The 22,047-nt window shown below is 45.1% G+C and overlaps 2 protein-coding genes across 3 annotated transcripts in view; both read right to left on the reverse strand.

Moving 5' to 3' along the window:
* The window catches only part of RAB5B (RAB5B, member RAS oncogene family), a 41,967-nt gene extending 31,951 nt beyond the window's left edge, over positions 1-10,016 (reverse strand). The window contains exons 1-2 of one of the 2 annotated variants that reach the window (XM_044283799.1): positions 9,902-10,006; positions 348-474 (exon numbers count right to left, since the gene is read on the reverse strand). The gene's annotated coding sequence lies outside the window, so the exon portion shown is untranslated. Of the gene's footprint in view, positions 1-347; positions 475-9,901 lie in introns of both variants that reach the window. The other variant, XM_044283800.1, reaches the window with a different exon arrangement.
* A 6,606-nt stretch (positions 10,017-16,622) lies between these two features.
* Positions 16,623-22,047, reverse strand: part of CDK2 (cyclin dependent kinase 2) — a 38,025-nt gene continuing 32,600 nt past the window's right edge. The window contains exons 6-7 of the mRNA XM_044287385.1: positions 18,490-18,693; positions 16,623-17,442 (exon numbers count right to left, since the gene is read on the reverse strand). Coding sequence (XP_044143320.1) covers positions 17,341-17,442; positions 18,490-18,693 — 306 coding nt within the window. The 3' untranslated portion in view covers positions 16,623-17,340. The remainder of the gene's footprint in view (positions 17,443-18,489; positions 18,694-22,047) is intronic.

The raw sequence follows: 22,047 nt of genomic DNA on the forward strand, positions 1-22,047 counted from the left end.
TGCATCATGGACTGTTATAAGGTCATTAAGCTGTAGTCATTGTTGGGACCACAATGAAAAGCCGCTGTTTACACTATTTTCTCTTGGACCAGGTCCACACCAGCGGATTATGGGTGCATTATTTACAACAAGTTTATGACCCAAACTCACAGCCACATATAGTTCTACGATGCTGTGAGTTCAAGTCAGTTAAAACCGTGGTCGGTCCAGTTCACACATCTGAAATACGGACATGTAAAGTGTCCATAATACGCACGTGTGGACCTGAATCGCTCACCCGGTTTGTGCTGCCCAGTCTGAGGGTGGCCTAGTGACAGAGACCCTGCTCCCATCCATGTGACACTTACTGGATAGCTTGCGGAGGTTTCAGAAATTCACCCTCTATCGGTCGCAGCCGGTGCAGGGAATCTAGTTCACGTAATGTTGCGCACGTGCTGTATAGTTCTCGATATTCCTGAGCTGCGGCAGACTCTTCTGGAGAGGATTAGAGAGATGCATGTGTGCTAGAATGAGGTGGTGCAAATGTATAAAATGAAGATATTTAGAAGCCTGGGAGGGTGGTGCAATGAAATCCATTATGAATGAATAAGCAGCTCCACCACTAAATCAGCCAAAAAAAAAAAAAAAAAAGACTGAAAAGCCAGCCAAGAATATGCAAAGTACGGACATAGCATAGCCAAGGCAGTGTGAGCTTTAAGCCCATCATGCAAGGTCCACAGCACAGGAACGTTAGGCCTGGCCAGCCAGGAACTCTGTGTGCCAGACACAGCTTAGGCTACTTTCACACTTGCGGCAGAGGATTCCGGCAGGCAGTTCCGTCGCTATCCGGCAACACGGACGCAAACTGATAGCATTTGTCAGACGGCTCAGGATACTGATCCGTATGACAAACGCATTGAAATGCCGGATCCGTCTCTCTGGTGTCATCCGGAATAACGTATCCGGCATTTATTTTTTTCAGTCTGAGCAGGCACACACCGCAATGCCGGATCTATTTTGCCGGAACACTCGGGGCCGGATCTGGCATTAATGCATTTCAATGGGAAACAATGCCGGATCCGGCGTTACCGCTAGCTTTCTGGAATTTTGGACGGAGATAAAACCGTAGCATGCTGCGGTATTATCTCCGTCCTGAAAAGGCAAAGAGACAGAACTGAAGACATCCTGATGCATCCTGAACGGATTGCTCTCTATTCAGAATGCATTAGGATAAAACTTTTTCCGGTATTGAGCCCCTAGGACGGAACTCGGTGCTGGAAAATAATAACGCTAGTGTGAAAGTACCCTAAGCTACTTCAAGAAGTATTTTAGATTTAGGCCTCTTGCACACGACCGTACGGTTTTGCGGTCCGTTTTAAACATATACTTTTCTTGTTTTAGTAGAGTTTCCGGTTCGCTTCCGTTCCATTTTGCCGTTCTGTTTTTCTGTTTGTCATCCGTTTTTTGTGGATCGCAAATGGAAGAATACAATAACGTTTAAACAGTAAGTAGATAAAAAAAAATTGGGCTGGGCATACCATTTTTAATAGATGGTTCCTCAAAAACGGAACAGATACGAAAGGCATTCCGTATGCATTTCCGGAATGCTTTTCGTATCTGCTCCGTATGCATTAAGTTTTTTTTGCGGAACCATTGACTTGATTGGAGCTACGGATCGTTATTTGTGGGCAATAATAGGACAAGTTCTATTTTTCAGCGGAACAGAAATACGGAAATGGAATGCATACGGAGTACATTCCATTTTTTTTTTTGCGGAACCATTAAAATGAATGGTTCCGCATATGGACCGCAAATGGAATCCGCAAAAACGTGTGCAGGAGGCCTTAGGCTACTTTCACACTTGCGGCAGTGTGATCCGGCGGGCAGTTCCGTCGTCGGAACTGCCCACCGGATCCGCCGATTTGGATGTGACTGAAAACATTTGTGAGACGGATCTGGATGTGGATCCGTCTCACAAATGCATTGCAAGAACGGATCCATCTCTCCGCTTGTCATGCGGACAGACGGATCCGTCTTGTATTTTTTTTCACATTTTTACCGGTCTGCGCAGGCTGGAAGGACGGATCCGGCGTTCCGGTATTTTGAATGCCGGATCCGGCACTAATACATTCCTATGGGGAAAAATTCAAGCATTCAGGCAAGTCTTCATGCTACAGTTTTAGCTTTTGCTTGATCAGTCAAAATGATTGAACTGAAGACATCCTGATGCATCCGGAACGGATTACTCTCCATTCAGAATGCATGGGGATATGCCTGATCAGTTCTTTTCCCTGTGACGGAACTCTATGCCGGAAAAGAAAAATGCAAGTGTGAAAGTACCCTTACTTGCCATTATATACAGTGTCCATCACCAGGTATGAAAAGAAAAATGTGTCCCACCTTCTACCGGTCTGTCTCCTCTGGACATAATCAATAAAATTAAATATTCAACATATAGGTACTAGACTGTATCATCTCCAAACAGACTAAAATAGTTGCATAATCTGACATGAAAAAGCCCTGAGGCTGCTTTGTGTAACTTCAATGGAGACTGCTACCACCTCTCTACTGATTTTAATGGGGAAAGCAACCATTTTAATTAAGCAAACTAGGATCAAAGGACCCCCCACCTTCCCATTCATCACACCAATCCAGTATTTATGACATATACCCCTTTAATATTGCCCTAGTACTGTGTTTAGTCGCCCCTTCCGCTAGCTATCAAGTTGGGCCTCTTTCACACATCCGGGAAGATGTCTGTGAAGGATCCGCGTGTCTGGTTTTGCCCCTTGTGTGTCATCCGTATTCCATGTACACTGCTAGGCAGACAAATACTTTCCAGAGCATCTTCTACCAATGGCCCATGAAAACCACACGGGTACCATTTGTGTTGTGACTGTGGTTTTCATGGACCCACAGACTATAATGTACGTATGAGTTGTAATGCCCCCTTTCCTGGAACAGATGAGAACTTATGAGACACAGGATGCTGTAGGCTGGAGGGGGCAATTAAAATTGTCTGCAGACAAAAAGCCAAACTGCTGCTTTCCAGCTGGAATGAATGCAGGTCACAGGTGGTATGTCTTCAAGCCACCCAATGCAGGTGAATAGTACTGTATATATCCATAGACCGTAAGATACACTTCAAAAGCAGCTTGTCATAATTCATGTGTTGTATAAATAAATAACTTTTGTTCTAATGATCAGGGAACTTGGGCACTTTGCTCTCAAGCGCCAGGATTTTCGGCCTTAGTTAACCTACCGAATTACATATTGCTTGAACGGATTTATATTTTATATTGGAGTATGGTATACAAAAATATCCTGTAAAACAATTAGAGTCGTGCCATAAAACCTTCCACTTCTTCGTGCAATTAGCCAGCTTCTTGTCACATGACTAAGAGGAGGGTGAAAAGGGTGGGCAGCCATTTATAAATGGTGTACAGTAAAGGACACTGGTCAGATCCTGGAGATACACCTCGTTGCAGGTCTCCCTCATACGATTATTTTATACCTTATTTTCCTTTTATTTTTGTATTGTTTGCTTAACTGCATGTTCTTTTTGTCAACTTTAAGTCGTTCCTTGCTGCCCTAATCATACCAACAACCTCTAAGTACCACTTTGCTGTGTTACCATTGAAGGCCAGAGCCTTGCCATTCACTTCAATGGGTCCGCAAATCCGGAGATGCAGAATGGTGCGGAACAGAAGAACAGAACGGAAACATGTCCCGTACTTTCGTTCTGCAAAAAGATAGAACATGTCCTATCTTTTTGTGGAACAGGCGGATCGCGAACCCACTAAAGTGAATGGGTCCGCGTTCCGCTGCGGCTGCCACGCGGTCGGTGTTCGTGCATTGCGGCCTTACAGTCACATCCAAGTTCATGGGTGCTGTGAATGCCATAGTAGGGTTGTTGCGGGTATCGAAATTTCGATACCCAATCGATACTTTTGTCCCGGTATCGATACGATACCGGGATTTCCGTTTTTTCGATACTGGGCTGCGCTTCTGCACATGAGCGCGCTGCTATCAGCGCGCTCATGTTCTCTCAGCAGCACGGGGAGAAGGAAGCTGTCCTCCCTTCCCCTGTGCTGCTGCCGCTGCCACCAATGAACGAGGAGAGGGGCGGAGGAGGGGCGGGCGCACTGCGCCACCAATGAGGAGAGAGGGGCAGTGGAGGGGCGGGCGCTCTGCGCTACCAAATAGGACTATTCCCATTTCCCACAGAGCGGCGCCCAGCGATGCCCCAGCACTCACCATTAGTCCTGGGCGCCGCTCCGTTCGCCCGCAGTGCCCCATTACTGTCTCCTCTCCTGCTCCACATGCTGCTGATTACTATCGGAGCGATGGGAGGAGACATCAGCTTCACTAGTGGGCGTTCCTTCTCCCTGCGCTGCGATTGGACAGCGCTACAGCCAGGAAGAAGGAATGCCCACTAGTGAAGCTGATGTCTCCTCCCATCGCTCCGATAGTAATCAGCAGCATGTGGAGCAGGAGAGGAGACAGTAATGGGGCACTGCAGGCGAACGGAGCGGCGCCCAGGACTAATGGTGAGTGCTGAGACATCGCTGGGCGCCGCTCTGTGTGGCCTGATAGTGAAAGTCAGTCTTTAACACAATACAGGAGGAGGGTGCCGGCAGCAGAATCGCATTGCCGGCACCCTGCCGCTGACAGGGAGCTGCGATCAGAGGCAGTTAACCCCTCAGGTGCGGCACCTAAGGGGTTAACTGCTGATCTGCCAGTACCAGCCTCCTGTATAAAGGGGTAATTTATCATTGGTGGTTCAGTGTGCCCCTCAACCCCCCATCCCATTAAAATCATTGGTGGCACAGTGCGCCGGCCCCTCTCAACCCCCCAGTATTAAAATCATTGGTGGCAGTGGCCACAGGGACCTCTCCCCTCCCCCTCATTGGTGGTGCAGTGGCAGCTTCTGATCGGAGCCCCAGCTGTGTAAGCCTGGGGCTCTGATCGGTTACCATGGCAGCCAGGACGCTACAGAAGCCCTGGTTGCCATGGTAACATCCCTGATGCTGTGTGCACAAGGCACAGAGCAGCAGGGACAGTGTGAAGTCCTATTCACCCTGATAGAGCTCTATCAGGCTGAATAGGACAAGGGATGGAAGATCCCAGGTTCTAGCCCCTAAGGCTACTTTCACACTTGCGTTCAGAACGGATCCGTCTGAGACGGATCCGCTCATATAATGCAGACGGTGGATCCGTTCAGAACGGATCCGTCTGCATTATATTGTAAAAAAAAATTCTAACTGTGAAAGTAGCCTGAACGGATCCGTCCAGACTTTTACATTGAAAGTCAATGGGGGACGGATCCGTTTGAAGATTGAGCCATATAGTGTCAACTTCAAACGGATCCGTCCCCATTGACTTCCATTGTAAACATTGTAAGTCTGGACGGATCCGCACGCCTCCGCACGGCCAGGCGGACACCCGAACGCTGCAAGCAGAGTTCAGGTGTCCGCCTGCTGAGCGGAGCGGAGGCTGAACGCTGCCAGACTGATGCATTCTGAGCGGATCCGCATCCACTCAGAATGCATTAGGGCTGGACGGATGCGTTCCGGGCTGCTTGTGAGCCCCTTCAAATGGAACTCACGAGCGGACACCCGAACGCTAGTGTGAAAGTAGCCTAAGGGGGGGAAATAGTTATTAAATAAAAAGTGTAAAAAAAAAGTAAAAAAAACCCCCACCAAAATATGAAGTATAAATGACCCCCTTTTCCCAATTTCACATATATAAAATATATAAATAATAAACATATTACATATCGCCACGTCAGAAAAGTCCAAACTATTAAAATATAAAAAAAAATCTAGGTGGTGAACGCCGGAACAGAAAAAAATTAATAAAAACTGCGCGATTCGCCATTTTTAAACATGCGGAATGCACGTGGCTTTTTTGGTTTATTTTTTTCCGCGTGGTATCGAATGGTATCGAGTATCGCAATACTTTTTCATGGTATCGAAACCGAATCAAAAATTTGGTATCGCAACAACTCTATGCCATAGTGCCTCTCGTGGAATACCATGTTGCGTGAGTGCAGGATATCGTGCCATGTTGTGAGAGGGTGTCGCAACAATGAACAAAACTAGTGCGCGTTTCTGTGACGCAGTCCCTGGAAAACCAATGATTTGTGAATATACATATTAAAAGAGTTTGCCCATCTCAGGCATTGATAACATATCACTAAGCTATGCCATGCAATCTCCAAAACAGGGCCCTAAAGCAGGGCTGTGGAGTCGGTAGGTTTTTGGTACTTCTGAGGCTACTTTCACACTAGCGTTCGTCGGTCCGCTCGTGAGCTCCGTTTGAAGGGGCTCACGAGCGGACCCGAACGCAGCCGTCCAGCCCTGATGCAGTCTGAATGGAGCGGATCCGCTCAGACTGCATCAGTCTGGCGGCGTTCAGCCTCCGCTCCGCTCGCCTCCGCACGGACAGGCGGACAGCTGAACGCTGCTTGCAGCGTTCGGGTGTCCGCCTGGCCGTGCGGAGGCGTGCGGATCCGTCCAGACTTACAATGTAAGTCAATGGGGACGGATCCGTTTGAAGATGCCACAATATGGCTCAATCTTCAGGCGGATCCGTCCCCCATTGACTTTACATTGAAAGTCTGGACGGATCCGTACGAGGCTATTTTCACACTTAGCTGAACGGAGCCTCCGTCTGCATTATTATGATCGGATCCGTTCAGAACGGATCCGATCGAACGCTAGTGTGAAAGTAGCCTGACTCTGACTACTCTGTATTTAATATGTAAATGTATTTTATACATTCCTTGAAGGAAAGAAAGGCAACATACAGCTGTTCCACCAAGTTCTTCTAAGCTCTTATAACAGACAGAGGTAGTTGGGCAGAAGCTGCTGCCTTCTCCTTTGTGTGCTGATCTTCTGCGGAAGACAGGGCAGTGGGAGGATCCAGGAAGGGGCATTTATTTTAAAACATGATTTCCCTAGAAGAATCCCATAGTCATGTTTAAAGTTTAAGCTAACAATCTGAGTTTACAAGTTTTTATAGCCTAAGAACAACATCCTATAAACGAGGGTTTCCCAACCAGTGTGCCTCCAGCTGTTGCAAAACTACAACTCCCAGCATGCCTGAACAGTCTACATGTATCAGCCTACAGCAGGGCATTGTAGGAGTTGTAGTTTTACAACAGCTTGGAGGGCCGCGAGTTTGAGGATGCCTGGTTTACAGCTTCAGTCTTGTCAACTATTGACTATCCATTCCCTTCACTTATACAAGTGTCTAGTCCTGCAAAAAACATATTTACTTAAAGGGACTCTGTCACCACTTTCTAACCCCCCCCTTTTAAAACTATTGTTCTCTCCATGCCGCCCTTGTGATTACAAAGGTGTTGTTATAACATAAATTCGCCGTCTCGTTTTGATAAAAATACCTTTTATGTAACCTGTCAATCTCTTTGGATAAAGGTGCCCAGGGCGTTTCTGAGGGTCTGAAGCTGCCGCCCGCCGCCGTTGGTGCCCAGCTCCTCCCCTGATCCTTTCAGCGCCGCCTGAATGTAAAGAAATCCGCCTCCGGCTCTCGCTCAGTCAGTGCCCCCTCCTCCTTTTCAAAGATCGCGCGCGTGCGCACAGGCCTGTGCCTGATGCGCCGGTGCGGACATTTAGAATCAGCCTCATTGAGCGAAGTGCACTTTTATCCAAAGAGATTGACAGGTTACATAAAAGGTATTTTTATCAAAACGAGACGGCGAATTTATGTTATAACAACACCTTTGTAATCACAAGGGCGGCATGGAGAGAACAATAGTTTTAAAAGGGGGGGTTAGAAAGTGGTGACAGAGTCCCTTTAATCAGTTATCAGTGAGAGGCTAGGTTAACCATGGGCGTTGTGTTCCCTGTAACAGCGGAACACAACACAATGGAAAGTATAAGTATTGCCGCTCCTTAACTGTGCGTTGCGTGCCATATAGTGAAGCATATGAAAAGCAGGCTTCTTCGGTCACTTAACATGTTTGTTTTGCAGTAACGTGACGCACTGCATGCATTGGCCTTTATTCTTATAGTAGAGAAGTAATTAATTATAACTTTTTGTGACATTTAAACTTGCTTTTTTTATTCCAATTTAAATTTAGTAGGAGTCGGAGTCTGTTCATTTTTGCCGACTCCAGGTACCCAAAAATTGCCTCCGACTCCACAGCCTTGCTCCAAAGCGAACACTCGACTATTTTCGGAAGGCCTATAGCAGTGAACGGAGAGTGTACCGCACATCCTCAGCCACCTTTCTATTCCCCGCTATGGGATAATAGCGCTCAGCTATTTTCGGAGTTGCCATAGCAGTGAATGGAGGGTGGCCGCGCTTATGTGGTGCACTGATCTGGTGATAGAAGCAGACCTAGACCTATCAGTCATTGATGGCCTATCCTAGCGATATGCTATCTGTGTCTGGGAATAACCCCTTTAAAGTCAATGGATGCATGAACGGTCTGTGGAGACCATGGACAGCACACCTCCGCGATTTAATAACGTGTGAAACAAGCCTTAGTCTTGGACCCGCACTCGCTCTCTTATCCCTGTAATATCAGGTAGAAAGAGCAATGCTGGTTTACTAGAACACGATTGCCAATCCCAGTAGTGTGACTGATGGCTTATTTCCTGTGTGTCGAGATGGTGTTTCCCAGCTGGCTAATGTCACAGGCCCATCCACCTCTCCACCATATCCCTGACCTGACATTACAGAGGGGTACTGCCAGTGGTAGATTTGTCCAGACTTGTGCTGATATTAATCTAACATAAAAGAAGTATAAAAAAACATAAAAGGAGCCAAACTCTGCACCCTCCATCTTCTTACACTACAACTCCTAGCAGACCATCACAGGCTGCAGCTGTGATGAGACACTGGGATTGTAGATCCACAACTGACCACTGATGGAAGTGCATTATGCCCGGTTCATCCCTAGTTGGCATTTCTACTGGCACACGGGAAGTAATCACTGCATCCAGCAGGAAATCTATAAAGGACTGCACACACCCCTGAGGGATGGTAGGGGCTGTGACCTCACAGTAAGTGGTTGCCAGGAAGAACGAAGATAGGGACAGGGGAGGAGCAGCCTCATACAACATCTTGTAGGCCAGGGATCAGCAACCTTCAGCTCTCCAGCTACTGTGAAACTACAACACCCAGCATGCAAATTTGGCTGTTCTTGTAACTCCCACCGAAGTGCAACGGCTGATGATGCCTGGTGTAGGCCCTGTCTATTCTCGCCCCCCAGGAAGGAAAGTAAGAGCATCTTGTGTAAGAACTGTAGGCAGCAGAGGTCTGGAATTCTCCATCTTTAGCTATGTATGAGGTATCTACAGGTGGGGGTCCAGAGGAAGGACCCTCACTTATCAAATAACAGGGAAGCCCCAATCTCTATTTGGCAAGCCAAGGCGGCCAGGAATGGCTGCTCATCAGAGGAAACCAAATGGAGCGGTAACTGGGCAAGTGTGCGGCGAGCACAGGCCACAGCTGCAATCATTTTCCATCCAGGTGTGAAGATTTCTGCCATAACTGTGTCCATTACAAAGAAATCACACAGGATCCTGATGGGGGTTGTAGTCTGCTTAGGAAACAATGAATCAGCTGTCCCAGGATGACATGAGAAGAATAGGACGTACAGATGTGCACCCCCTGAGCTGTGACAATAGGGTGTCACCACTGCCAGGCCCAGCACACACTATACACCCTGTACGTGGTCACACAGGGCTACCCGGGAACCAGTGCCCACCCTGCACATCCCCATCACTGGGGGCACAGGCTTAGATGAAGTGGCACGTACTGAGGGCGAGCTGCCACCCACAGCGTCACACACTCGGAGCTCTGCTGGGACAGGAGGCAGGGCCTTGTACTCGGACCCACTTGTTAGCAAGAAACCAGAGGAGAATCCACCTCGTCCGGCGGAAATTACCTTATAACTGAGGCGGCCGAGTGCTCACCGCTCCTGCTCCGCCTTGCCGAACGGAGATGGTGGATTCCGGGGGCCTAAAGGACCTTCCTTGACATCACAGTCATGTGACCGCGATAAAATGACGTCACTGCACCATGTGATTCTAGCCTGGGCGAAGGAAAGGGGCGGGGTTATAGACCATTGACTAGCTGTAGCTTTCCGCTGAGGGACTGTTACCACAGCGACCTCTGTAGGACAGCAGCGGTACTACGCGCTAGGGTCCTTGTTTGGCTACAGCAGGCAAATCAGAAGCGGCGTTTTATTTTATCAAGTGCTGATTAGAAAATAAAAGCTGAACTCCCATTGGTACAGCGCGCAGGAGAATTTGGCTGCGTTTTTTATTTTTATGAAACCAGACAGGTATTTTGTGACGTGTTTCCGCACTTTTGCAGTTTTAGTTGTCTCTTTTGCGGTAAAAGCTCCAGAATTAGCAGAAAGTATATGGGAAATATGTACTACAGGAAAGAAAAGCGTTTATTTGCCTACTGACATTTTTTTTTTTGTCTCCCTTGTAGGTATTTAAAAAAAAAAAAAAAAACGCAGCATGAATTTGCCTTTTTTCTCTTTTTCCAGTTTGTTTGTTTTTTCTCCCCATATCTTGAATGGCAAACACTGGCCCGGATTTACTAATGTCAGTGCATCTAAACAGTCAGAAACCGCCAAAATCCATAGCATCTAGTACTTGAGAAATCCTCCAGACTAGTGTTGAGCGAACTTCAGTTTTGTAAGTTCGGGTACGTGCTGAATTGCGTTATGGATTCTGTTACCACGGTATACAGGACAGATCCGTTATGCTGCCCATAGACTTCGATTATGACGGAATGCCTTTAAAGGCTTTCTGTCCTTGAATTGCGTTATGGTCCGTGGTAAACACTACTCTAGACCTTGCTCAAAAAGGTGCCATGGCCTAAAATTCTGTCTCAAAGTATGCCAACCAATAGATAGACACTTTTCTCTGTACTATCCCTGCGCCACATTTACCATCCAGCCTGAGCCCCTGTGATGACTGGTGCAGGTCTAGACAGCCAGTATAAGGGTATGTTCACAAAACGGATTTTGAAAATGATCTAAAAAAAATCTGTGCAGAATCCACGACAATTTTCTGTGTGCTTTTAGGCACTTTTTTTTTTTTTTTAGCTTCCCATTCATTTCAATAAGAGAATCATCAAAAACTCCCCTCCAAGACAGAGCACGCTGCAGCTTTTTTCCAGCTAATTCTGCCTCCCATTGAAAAGGGAGACTTTTTTTTGTGCAGATTCTGTGCAAAAAAAAAAAAAAGCGTGTGAACAAGCCCTAAGCTTACACCATCTGGACAATTAGTCCTTGGCTTTGTTAAAAAACAAAAACAAAAAAACATGCGGAATGGAAGGAACTATAAGCAGTTTATATGCCTTTTTTCAGTATTTTTTTGTGGCTCAAATTTTTATTGCAGCATTTTTAAGGCTTCTAAGTCTGATCTAACTGGCAAAAAAAAAGGGTAATTAAGAAATGACACCCTAAAAAAAAAAAAAAACTTTGTACAAATTCCAGACGATATACAAAAAAATAAAAATAAAATGGCGACCCCTCCACATATGAAGGTGTTCCAGCAATTTTTGCTCACTGATAAAAATGCCACAGAAACCACTCACTTTTCTAGCTTTTTTTTTTTAATAAGGCCTCTGTATTTTTAATCTAATCCTCCTTTTTGCGGATAGCACACGGACCCATTGGTTTCTGTGTCCGCATCCGTATTTCTGCTCCACAAGTTACAGGAAATGTACTATTTTTGTCTGTATTGCAGACCAGAATAGACATTTCTTAGTTAGGGCTCATGCACACAAACGTATTTTATTTCCGCTATCGTTCTTTTTTTTGTGGACCACATGCAGAACCATTCACTTCAATGGGTCCTCAAAAACAACGGAAGGTACTTTGTGTGCATTCCGTTTCCGTATTTCCATTCTGCAAAAAAGTAGCGCATGTCCTATGATTGTCCGCAAATCACGGTCCAAGGCCCCATTCAAGTCAATGGGTCCGCAAAAAATACGGAACACATCCGTATTTTGCGAATCCATACTGTAGAAATGCTATGCCCAGCCCATATTGCTCATGTGTTTGGTGATTAATAAGTTACTGTTGCAGATCCAAACAAAAAACAGATCGCATACGGATATGTTTTGTGGAATAATGGAACGGAAGAGGACTTCAATCAGAGAGAAAAAAAACAAAACTCAGATACAGAATGGATCCGTGAAAAACGGACCACAAAACAATGAGTGAGCCCTTATCCATATTCTGTGATTCTGTGGATGGAAGACCGCAGTACGGTCATGTGTACAAGGCCTAACTGTGAACCTCTTTTTTTTTTTATGGTGTTTTTTTTCCCCATTAGGGAATGAGATGTCAAAACACCCCAAAAATGCCAAAAGCATGCTACAATAAAAAAGAAAGGCCCAAAAACATTAACAAAAATGTCAGTAGCACAAAAACGCTTGCGTGTCCTGCATTTCATATTTCGCTCTGAATGCTTTTAGTCAGAAAATTTTTATATATATATACCGTATTTATCGGCGTATAACACGCACCTTCATTTTAGAGGGAAATTTCAGGAAAAATTTTTTAATATCAAATAAAGCCTCTGATCTGCCCCCTCTGGTAACGCAAACCCCCCCCCCCCCTCCCTCCCCAGTATTAATCATTGGTGGCAGTGGCCACAGGGTCCCCCTCCTCCCCCCCATCATTGGTGGCAGTGTCAGTTCCTATCGGAGCCCCAGCAGTGTAATGCTGGGGCTCCGATCGATTACCCTGGCAGCCAGGAGTCACGCTACTGAAGTCCTGGCTGCCATGGTATGTTAGTGAGCAGAGAGCAGCGCATTATACTCACGTGCGCTGTGGCCGCCGGTCGCTCCTTCTCATAGGTCTGTGCGGCGCATTGCTAATGCTGTAAGCATTAGCAATCCGCCGCACAGACAGAAGAAGGAGCGACCGGCGGCCACAGCGCACGTGAGTATAATGCGCTGCTCTCTGCTCACTAACATACCATGGCAGCCAGGACTTCAGTAGCGTGACTCCTGGCTGCCATGGTAAGCGATCGGAGCCCCAGCATTACACTGCTGGGACTCCGATCGGAACTGTGGGATATGGCCGGCACATTCATTGGTGGCGCAGTGGCCACAGTCCCTCCCCTCCTCCTCTGTCCTCGTTGGTCTTCAGCGGCAGCCGGGCACAGTGGGGAGGGAGGGACTCCCTCCTCCTTCCTCCGCTGTGCCGGCCGGCTCAGTCCTGCCTCTCTGGCCTCCGGAGGACACGTTTCAGCCCTAATCGGCGTATAACACGCATACATCATTTGCCCCCTATTTTCAGGGGGAAAAAGTGCGTGTTATACGCCGATAAATACGGTATATATATATATATATACACACACACACACATATATATACATATATACACACACACACACATATATATGCAAATGAGGCTTGTAAGGAGCGAAACAGGTGCGGGTACCAATCCTACCGAGCCTACAAAAAGAGGGCGGTTTGAAGATGTGTTGGTCACGTCGGATATGAGATCATTCTTGCAGCCAACCCATTGACAGCCGCCCTCTGGATCCAGCCTCAGGGAATGCCTAGACCGACAGGTGTCCAACTACATCGAGTTAACGGGCGATGTGGATGCTCTGAGAAGCGAGGAACCCCTTGACTACTGGGTGTGCAGGCTTGACCTGTGGCCAGAGCTGGCACAATTTGCCATGGAACTTTTGGCTTGCCCCCCGAGTGTCCTGACTAAAAGGATGTTCAGCGCAGCGGGGGGGGGGGGGGGGGGGGGTTGGAATCATGACCGATAAGCGCACTCGCCTAGCTCACAACAGTGTGGACTACCTCACATTTTTAAAAATGAATGAGGCATGGATCTTAGAGGAATTTAACACCTGCGATGACCACATGTAATTGAATTACCTCATGCCAGCCCACACATATCCACCACCACCCAGAACAAAGAATAGTCCTTGCCTTATGTATATACAGCGGCATAAAAGGCCTTGTGTGACGTGAATGCCTTATTTTTGGGGCCTGTACTGGCCGACAGTTAATTATATATTTTTTTATCTCTAGGCACAGTCACACCCCTGTCTCACTCCTCTGCCTCTCATTATGGTGGTGTATGAACCGCATTAACCACAAGGACCTTCTAATTTCACAGGGTCATGTGACTGTGCCCCCTTATACCCTGCATTGTGCCCTTTTACCAGATCCTGTCCAGTGCCCCTAGTCAGTCATTCCCTGTACAGTCCTCACCCCTGACCACCAGGACCAGGTAGCGCTCTGTCAGTACATGGCAGCCTCCCCTCTCCGCCACGCTGCTCCGCTGTGTACTGGTGCTTATTCTGACACTAGGGCTGGGTTCACATCCTAATTTTTGCCATCCATTTAATGCATACCAAAAATGTATGCATTAACAGATACCTCAGACTGATGCCGTATGTTCACCATACAGTTCCATGGTAGGAAAAAAAAAAAAATATTACATTAAAGCATTTTTTTTAATGGACTGCAGGATACAAAAACATGGAGTGCTGCAAATTTGTATACATCAAACAGATATGAAATAAAAAAAGTTTCTAGGCTCCAGAAGGGCACATTTTTGAGTTTCCCTTTAAGACACATAAAAATGGCCCCTGATTAAAATACATATTTTTTGTGGGAATTTTTGCCAATGACCCCCCCTCTGGTATGTCACTGTCCATGTTGTGGGACCATTTGTGCACTCCTAGTTTGTATTTGGTGGCTGCAAATATGACCTGAAGGTTGTTCAGGTTCACCTGCTATTAAAGTCAATGGGCATAATGTGAACGCGCGGTTCACGAACATTTGATCGCAAAGGCGCTTTCGCGAATCGTCCCAGCCGATGTTTGTCCATCACTATTTACGACCAAAAGACAAGTCTGAAGTTTGCCAGATTTAGTCTATAGTGCTTTATGAAGGTATGAAGATTTGACCAGGTTGCAGCTTTGCAAATCTGTTCTAATGAGGCTCCTGCTCTTTCTGCATAGGAAGAGTGAGCTTTAATTTTCTCCAGACATGAGTTTTCAATGGTATTCTTTATCCATACTCTCTTTCCTTAGTTTTTTAACCCCAAACTGGACCAAAAGATTAGACAGGATGATAAAGTCTTATGTTACTTCTAGAATATCTTAAAACAGTTCTTCTGACATCTAAAAAGGTATGGTAAAATCAGATCCTTCGCGTTTTTTGGGTTATGGCAGAATGTAGGGAGAACAATCTCTTGGACTCGATGGAAATCAGTTACTATCTTTTTCTATCTAGATCTATTCTATCTTCAGAAGTGATGAGGTATGGTTCTATAATCGAAAGGACCGTAATATCCCCTAGACTTCTTGCGGTCGTAATTGCGATTAAAAAGGCTGTCTTATAGGAAACACATTTTAGTGGTCTATTAAAAGCTTTATATGGACTTTGAGACCGTTAAGGACAATGTTTAGGTCCCATGAAGGAGTACATATCTTCAAGGAGGGTCTTAGTCTTGAAGCAGCTCCGATTAATTTTAAGCCACATGTGGTTTGCTAGATCAGTGTTGAAAAACACACTGAGGGCAGATACCTGAAATTTCAGTGTAGATGGCCTAAGACACAAGTCTAAACCTTTTGGAATAAAGTCTTCTCAATTTTTGGTTTATGATTTGGAGATATTTCTCCTGACCAGGTACAGAATCTTTTTCCTGCTACATCTAAGGGTTGATATTACTTTATCGGATTCTGGATTTGGGTGAACGACGGGACTCTGAGAAAGTATCTCTTCTGTTGGGTAGTATCCAAGGATCCCTCAATTAAATCTTTTTTAGCAGGGAAAACCAACTTCTCTTGGGCCAGAATGGTGTCACTAGTATCAGTTACTTTCTCCTGAAGAATTTTCTGTATTTTTGGGATTAGTGGAATTGGTGGGAACGCATAGGCTAGATCCCAGTCCCAAGTCTGAAAAAAAGCTTTTATCGCCCAAGGTGTCCCTTGGATTTTTGGAGCAGAACCTCTGGACCTTTGCATTTTTCCTTGAGGCAAATAGATCCACAGATGGAACGCCCCATTTTCCGTTATTAATTTGAACATTTCTGGGTTTCCACTTCCCCTCTCCGACTGCTCAGAGAGGACTCTCTGCCCTGGCAGCTGTAGGGACAGGAAACACTTGAGAAATGGTGGTAGGAGGAAGCAGTTTAACATCTCTCTGTTCCTGCCCCTACAGAAGTCAGGGGTCAATCTCCATATCTATCCCATCATAGTGGTGACATGGAAAACAGTTTATTTTTTTTTATGTTCTCCAACAAATGCGATGATATACTTGATATAGCCAGAATACCCCTTTAACAGACAAAAGGTTTAGAAGCTACTGTGGCACACCTGGACTTTCCATGCATTACCTGCATATAATTTAAATGGCTGTAATCTAATACTGAAAAACAGTTTTCTAATAAAAGTCAGGTGTTTTGTGTAAAAGTAAACTACATATGCAGTAATGATCATTCTTCAACCTGTGATGGGGATTTACATACACAATCTATGGAGCACATAGATCAGTCTAGATTTGTCATGATATATAGGGACTGCTAAGCTTCTGCCAAACCGTCTGTAAAATGACACAGGGAAGCCGTATGAGAGAAGAAATTAAGACAAAGGGTTAAATAAAATATTTTAATTAACTAATTTAACAGGAAAATACATACTAAAAACAAACAAACAAACATTCTACATTAAAAAGTAATACATAAAAATGGTTTCATCCATAGACAAGGTGCAGACTTGAGGTTGGCACAATCTTAAAATCTGTGCACTGAACGTGGGAAAGAAAGTTCTGCATAAACTTTAGGCTGCAACTGGTGGAGTGTCCTTGCTGCACAAAACGGGTTAATTAGAAAGTGATGCTGATCATTGCTAGGTCCCGGCTCAGACATCCACAAATATAGATGTAAAAACACCGAGCGGGTTCATTTGGAAGAAAAGGTTTCTTCTGATACTCCACGAGAAGAATCCCAAACATTTGGCCCAGGTCATCCTCAGTGCAAGAAACCCAATGCGCAGAATAGAGACCTTGTTTCCCCAAGCAGACTTTGTACAGGGCAGCTTTAAGCTCCATTGACCTCATTAAGAACATCACACTAATACATGAACATCCAAATTTATAAACTTAAAAACCTCAAACAAATTTGATCTATAAACAGGATTTAAATCAAACCAAACATCTGTAAAAGGGCCATTTTAAAAAAAAAACGGTTTTGTCTGGATGGCACAGTAAATGCCATGATAATAAATAGTAAGCACGATATATGTATTTTAACTCTCGGAGTCCTATTTTACATTGCTCTGCTGCGCCATTACTCATTCGATAGACAATCTTCTCAGAACCAGGCTAGTTGAGATGTGGAAGTGGCCTGCTGACTTCACGGAAGAAGGCGTGAGTTAGGGCAGCCTTTGCAGAGATCCTTTTGTTAGAATCATACTGGAGCATTTGCTGGAAATAAGATGATGTTGATAATGAGAGCAGAAAAAGACAGCATACACCATAGACAATACTGTATTCAGAAGCTCAAAGGGACAATTTGCAAGTCTCACTTTAACATTTTGAAGCAGGGGAGGCTGAAGATGCAAATACCAAAATGAGCAGCAATGGCATCAAGTAATATTGCAGCCAAAATAATTAACTGCACATAGTTTGTAAAAGAGTCAGGTCTGTTTCCATTAGCCTAAGCACCAATTCATCCACCGTGACGCATGGTACCATGCACAAGTTTTCTTCCCAATTTGAGTCACATGTGCCCATCATGAGATCTGTGCTGGCAGTTTTAACTCTCAATTGCAACTTCATGCATGATTGTACTTCTATGGCATGTGACTATTGTTGCTGTGGCTGAGAAACTAAAAGTAGGTCTGTTGTCTTACTAGGATCGAGCACATGGAAAAAAATAAATAAAAAATAAAATTTATATATATATATATTTTTTACAATAAAAAAAAATGCTTTGCTTTTTAGGACATGTGCTCTTCATGTAAATAACCCAACTCACCACAACAGCTTTTTATCACCTCCAAGCATGCCCAGCAGTTCTCCCACAAACCTAGTGTTAAGACCTCTTTACACTGCTCAATATTCAGGCAGAGTATAACAAGTATTTGTATGAAAGCTCGTTAGCGATAATCTATTTCAAGGTGTCGCCGATTACCCAACAAATGTAATTTTCTTGAGGCAATAGAGCGTGGGTGCAGCCATCTAAATTATAATTTGTGGGCAGCAGATTGTGCTGCCTAAACACAATGATTCTGTATAGAGATGCGCAATGGCATTAGCGACTGCTCCTCCACATACTGAGGAGGGGATCGCTACATGTAAATACAACTGTCTCATTCACTGATGCACAGGTGATTGTCGGGCAGGAACGTTTCCTTCTCAATAACAGTCTCCTCCACGGAGAAGTTCAAAGGGGCCTTAGACCGAGATCTGACACCTCACATTGATACCTGCTGTACACAACTTTAGTATTGACACACTTTAGACACTTACAGCCAAAAGATCTCTACCGTCTTCATCCAGCGGTGGTACCACCTTGCTAAAGTCTTGCCGAGCCCACTTTGGGAACGTGGACTTGTAGTCTGGCATGGAAGTAACTCCTGGCCACGTATTCTCATCAGGCGTTCCCAGGGTTCGGAAAATACGGAACAGTTGATCAATCTCTGAGTCTCCCGGGAACAGGGCCCTTCGCGTTATCTAGGATTAAACCCAAAAATAATAATAATGGATGGGTGGAACAAGTGGTTGTCAAATTAATGTATGTATGTATGTATGTATGTATGTATGTATGTATGTATGTATGTATGTATGTATGTATGTATGTATGTATGTATGTATGTATATATGTATATATATATATATATATATATATATATATATATATATATATATATATATATAAGTAGACAAAAACAGACAGCACATCCAGTAGAAAAAAGTGGTAGTTTATTGGGCCACAGTGAGGCGACGTTTCGGCTCAAAACACAGAGCCTCAAGAAAGGAACCTGGTTATTCCTAATCTCCTGTTTTCTCACCCATCTGCTGATGATTGGCAGTTCTCTACTAGAGAGAGAGGGAGAAAACTAGGTAGCAGCCTGTCAGTCATCAGCAGGGGGGCAGGAGAGCAGGTACTTATGAATAACCAGGACTCTTCTCAGGTGGCCGGGACTCTTTTCCAGGCCCAGTCTCTACTTTATTCTGCCATTAGTAAGTAAGGGCAGCATAAAATTGATGACAGGTTCCGTTTTAATAGAACAATGGGAATGGTAAAACCTAGTTATCTATTCACATTTCCAGGAGGAATAAAAGACATGCGTCTGCATGAATAAAGCAAGTGAGAAAGCTGGGAGTTGTAGTTTTACAACAGCTGGAGTGCCAGAGGTTGCCATGTAAATTACCAAGGTATCTTCCCTACAGTACAAAGTGCATCGAATCCCTACAGCTACCTAGTATGTGTGCCGCCATACAGCCCCTGTGAAGACAGATCTGACACGTGCATGAGAAACAAAGAACCAAACTGGTTATTACTGCAGACTGCTGGTGTCACCAACACAGTCTAGTAAATCAAGGCGCCAGTCACATGCTACTTCAATATATTCCCAAGTTCAGGGAATGTTACATCAGAGCACGGCGCCTCCAGGAACATTCTTTCATCAGCAGAGCCTACTATGAAAGGTTATTCACAACTCTTAATGTGATCCCTACCCTTAGGGAGAGGAAGCAGAGGGTCATGACTATAGTGCAACAGCCACATTTAAGTCACACACAAAAGCTCTTTCTCCACAAAGTCTCTCAGATGACTGCACTCTGTTTTAATCATCAAAACTGATTTTTAAATTGTATAATTTGCCCTTAGGTTAATAGCTCCCAACCTTGTGCATGATAAACCCGTTCACATGCATTGCTGAAGTTACATTGGCACAGATGCAGCAATGTGCCGTGCCACACTGACTAGTAGCGGTACAGTAAAAGTACAAGGTAAAAGTCCATGATAAAGCCCATGTGTTAAAACTCATGTAGTTTTACGGCGATTTCTATGATAATGCTTCCAGGACTTCTATGGAAAAAACCTGTGTGGTATAAAGGATAGGTTCATCTATACTAGAGTTGTTGCGATACCAAATTTTTTATTCGATTTTGATACCATAAAAAAAGTATTGCGATACTCAATACCACGCAAAAAAAAAATAATAAACCCAAAAAAAGCCAAACCGCACAGTTTTTATTTATTAATTTTTTCTGTTCCGGCGTTCACCGCATAGATTTTTTTTTTATATATATATTTTAATAGTTTGAACTTTTCTGATGTGGCGATATGTAATATGTTTATATATTTTATATGTGAAATTGGGAAAGGGGGTGACTTTTTTTTTTTACTTTTTAATTTAAATAACTACTTCCCCCCCTTAGGGTGAACAGGACAAGGGATTAGAAGATCCCAGGTTCTGGCCCCTAATAGATCTCTATCAGAGTGAATAGGATCTCACACACTCCCTGCTGCCCTGTGCTCACAGCAGCAGTGAGCCCACTATGGCAGCCAGGGCTTCAGTAGTGTCCTGGCTGTCATGGTAATTGATCAGAGCCCCAGGATTACACAGCTGGGGCTCTGATCAGAAGCTACCACCAATGAAGAGGAGGGGACCCTGTGGCCACTGCCACCAAATGATTTTAACTGGGTGGCGGAGGGTGCACTGCACCAATGATAATTAACCCTTAATACAGGAGGCAGGTACTGGCAGCAGATCAGTGGCAGTTAACCCCTCAGGTGCCCCACCTGAGGGGTTAACTTCTGCCACTGATCGCAGCTCCCCGTCAGAGACAGGGTGCCGGCTATGCGATTCTGCTGCCGGCACCTGCCTCCTGTATTATGTGTTAAAGACGACCTTATATGGGTCCGGACTAAGTAGCAGGCTACACAGACTACTTACTATTATTCCTGGGAGCCGCTCTGTTCGCCCGCTGTGCCCCATTACTGCCTCCTGCTACATATGCTAATTACTATGGAGCAATGGGGAGGAGACATCGGCTTCTCTAGTGGGCGTTCCTTCTCCACTGGCAATAGTGCTGTCCAGTCGCAGCGCAGCGAGAAGAACACCCACTAGAAAAACTGATGTCTCCTCCCCATTGCTCCGATAGTAATTAGCATATGGAGCAGGAGATGGTAATGGGGCACAGCGGGCGGACGTAGCAGCGACCAGGAATAATAGTAAGTGCAGGGACATTTCTGGGCGCTGCTCTGTGTAGCCTAATACTTAAAGTCTGGACCCAGGAAAAGTCCCATCATTGGTGGCGCAGTGCGCCTGCCCCTCCTCCACCCCTCTCCCCTCATTGGTGGCAGCGGCACAGGGGGTGGGAGGGAGAGACTGCTTCCTTCTCCCCTGTGCTGCTGAGAGAACATGAACGTGCCGACAGCAGCGCGCTCATGTTCTGTGATACTAGACTGCGCAGCCCAGTATTAAAAAAAAAACATATGGAAATCCGGGTATCGTATCGACACCAGGACAAAAGTATCGATTGGGTATCGAAATTTCGATACCCGCAACAACCCTAATCTATACAAGTATGTGTGCCAATATCCTTTACGATAGGCCATCAATATCATATCAGCAGGGGTCTTAATGCTGTATTACACAGCCCGATTTAACAGGCAATTGTTGGTAACAAAGCGTTCCTTCCCAGCAACAGTCTGCTCACTAGTGGAGGAGACTGCTACCATTACATGCAGCGATCTCCTCCTCAGTATAGGGAAGAGCGATCATTATACCATCCCTCTTACCTATACCGATTCATTGTATGCCAGAAGCAGATTGTGATTAGACACCAAGATCTGCCACTTGCAAACTTCTCAAAAGATTTGGGTTGCCCCATGAACGAGCATTTGCTTGTTCATCAGACAAAGTATTAGACTGCCAGATGATTGGTAACAAGAATTACTACAAATGCTCGTTAGTAGTGTTGAGCGAACCTATACACTGAACTTGAAAACACAAGGTTCGGGTCATCTAAGAATTCCTTTATTGATTCCACAAAAAATGAATACTGTTTTCCTTT

The sequence above is a fragment of the Bufo gargarizans genome, chromosome 3 (genome assembly GCF_014858855.1).
Source record: "Bufo gargarizans isolate SCDJY-AF-19 chromosome 3, ASM1485885v1, whole genome shotgun sequence".
Classification (NCBI taxonomy): domain Eukaryota; kingdom Metazoa; phylum Chordata; class Amphibia; order Anura; family Bufonidae; genus Bufo; species Bufo gargarizans.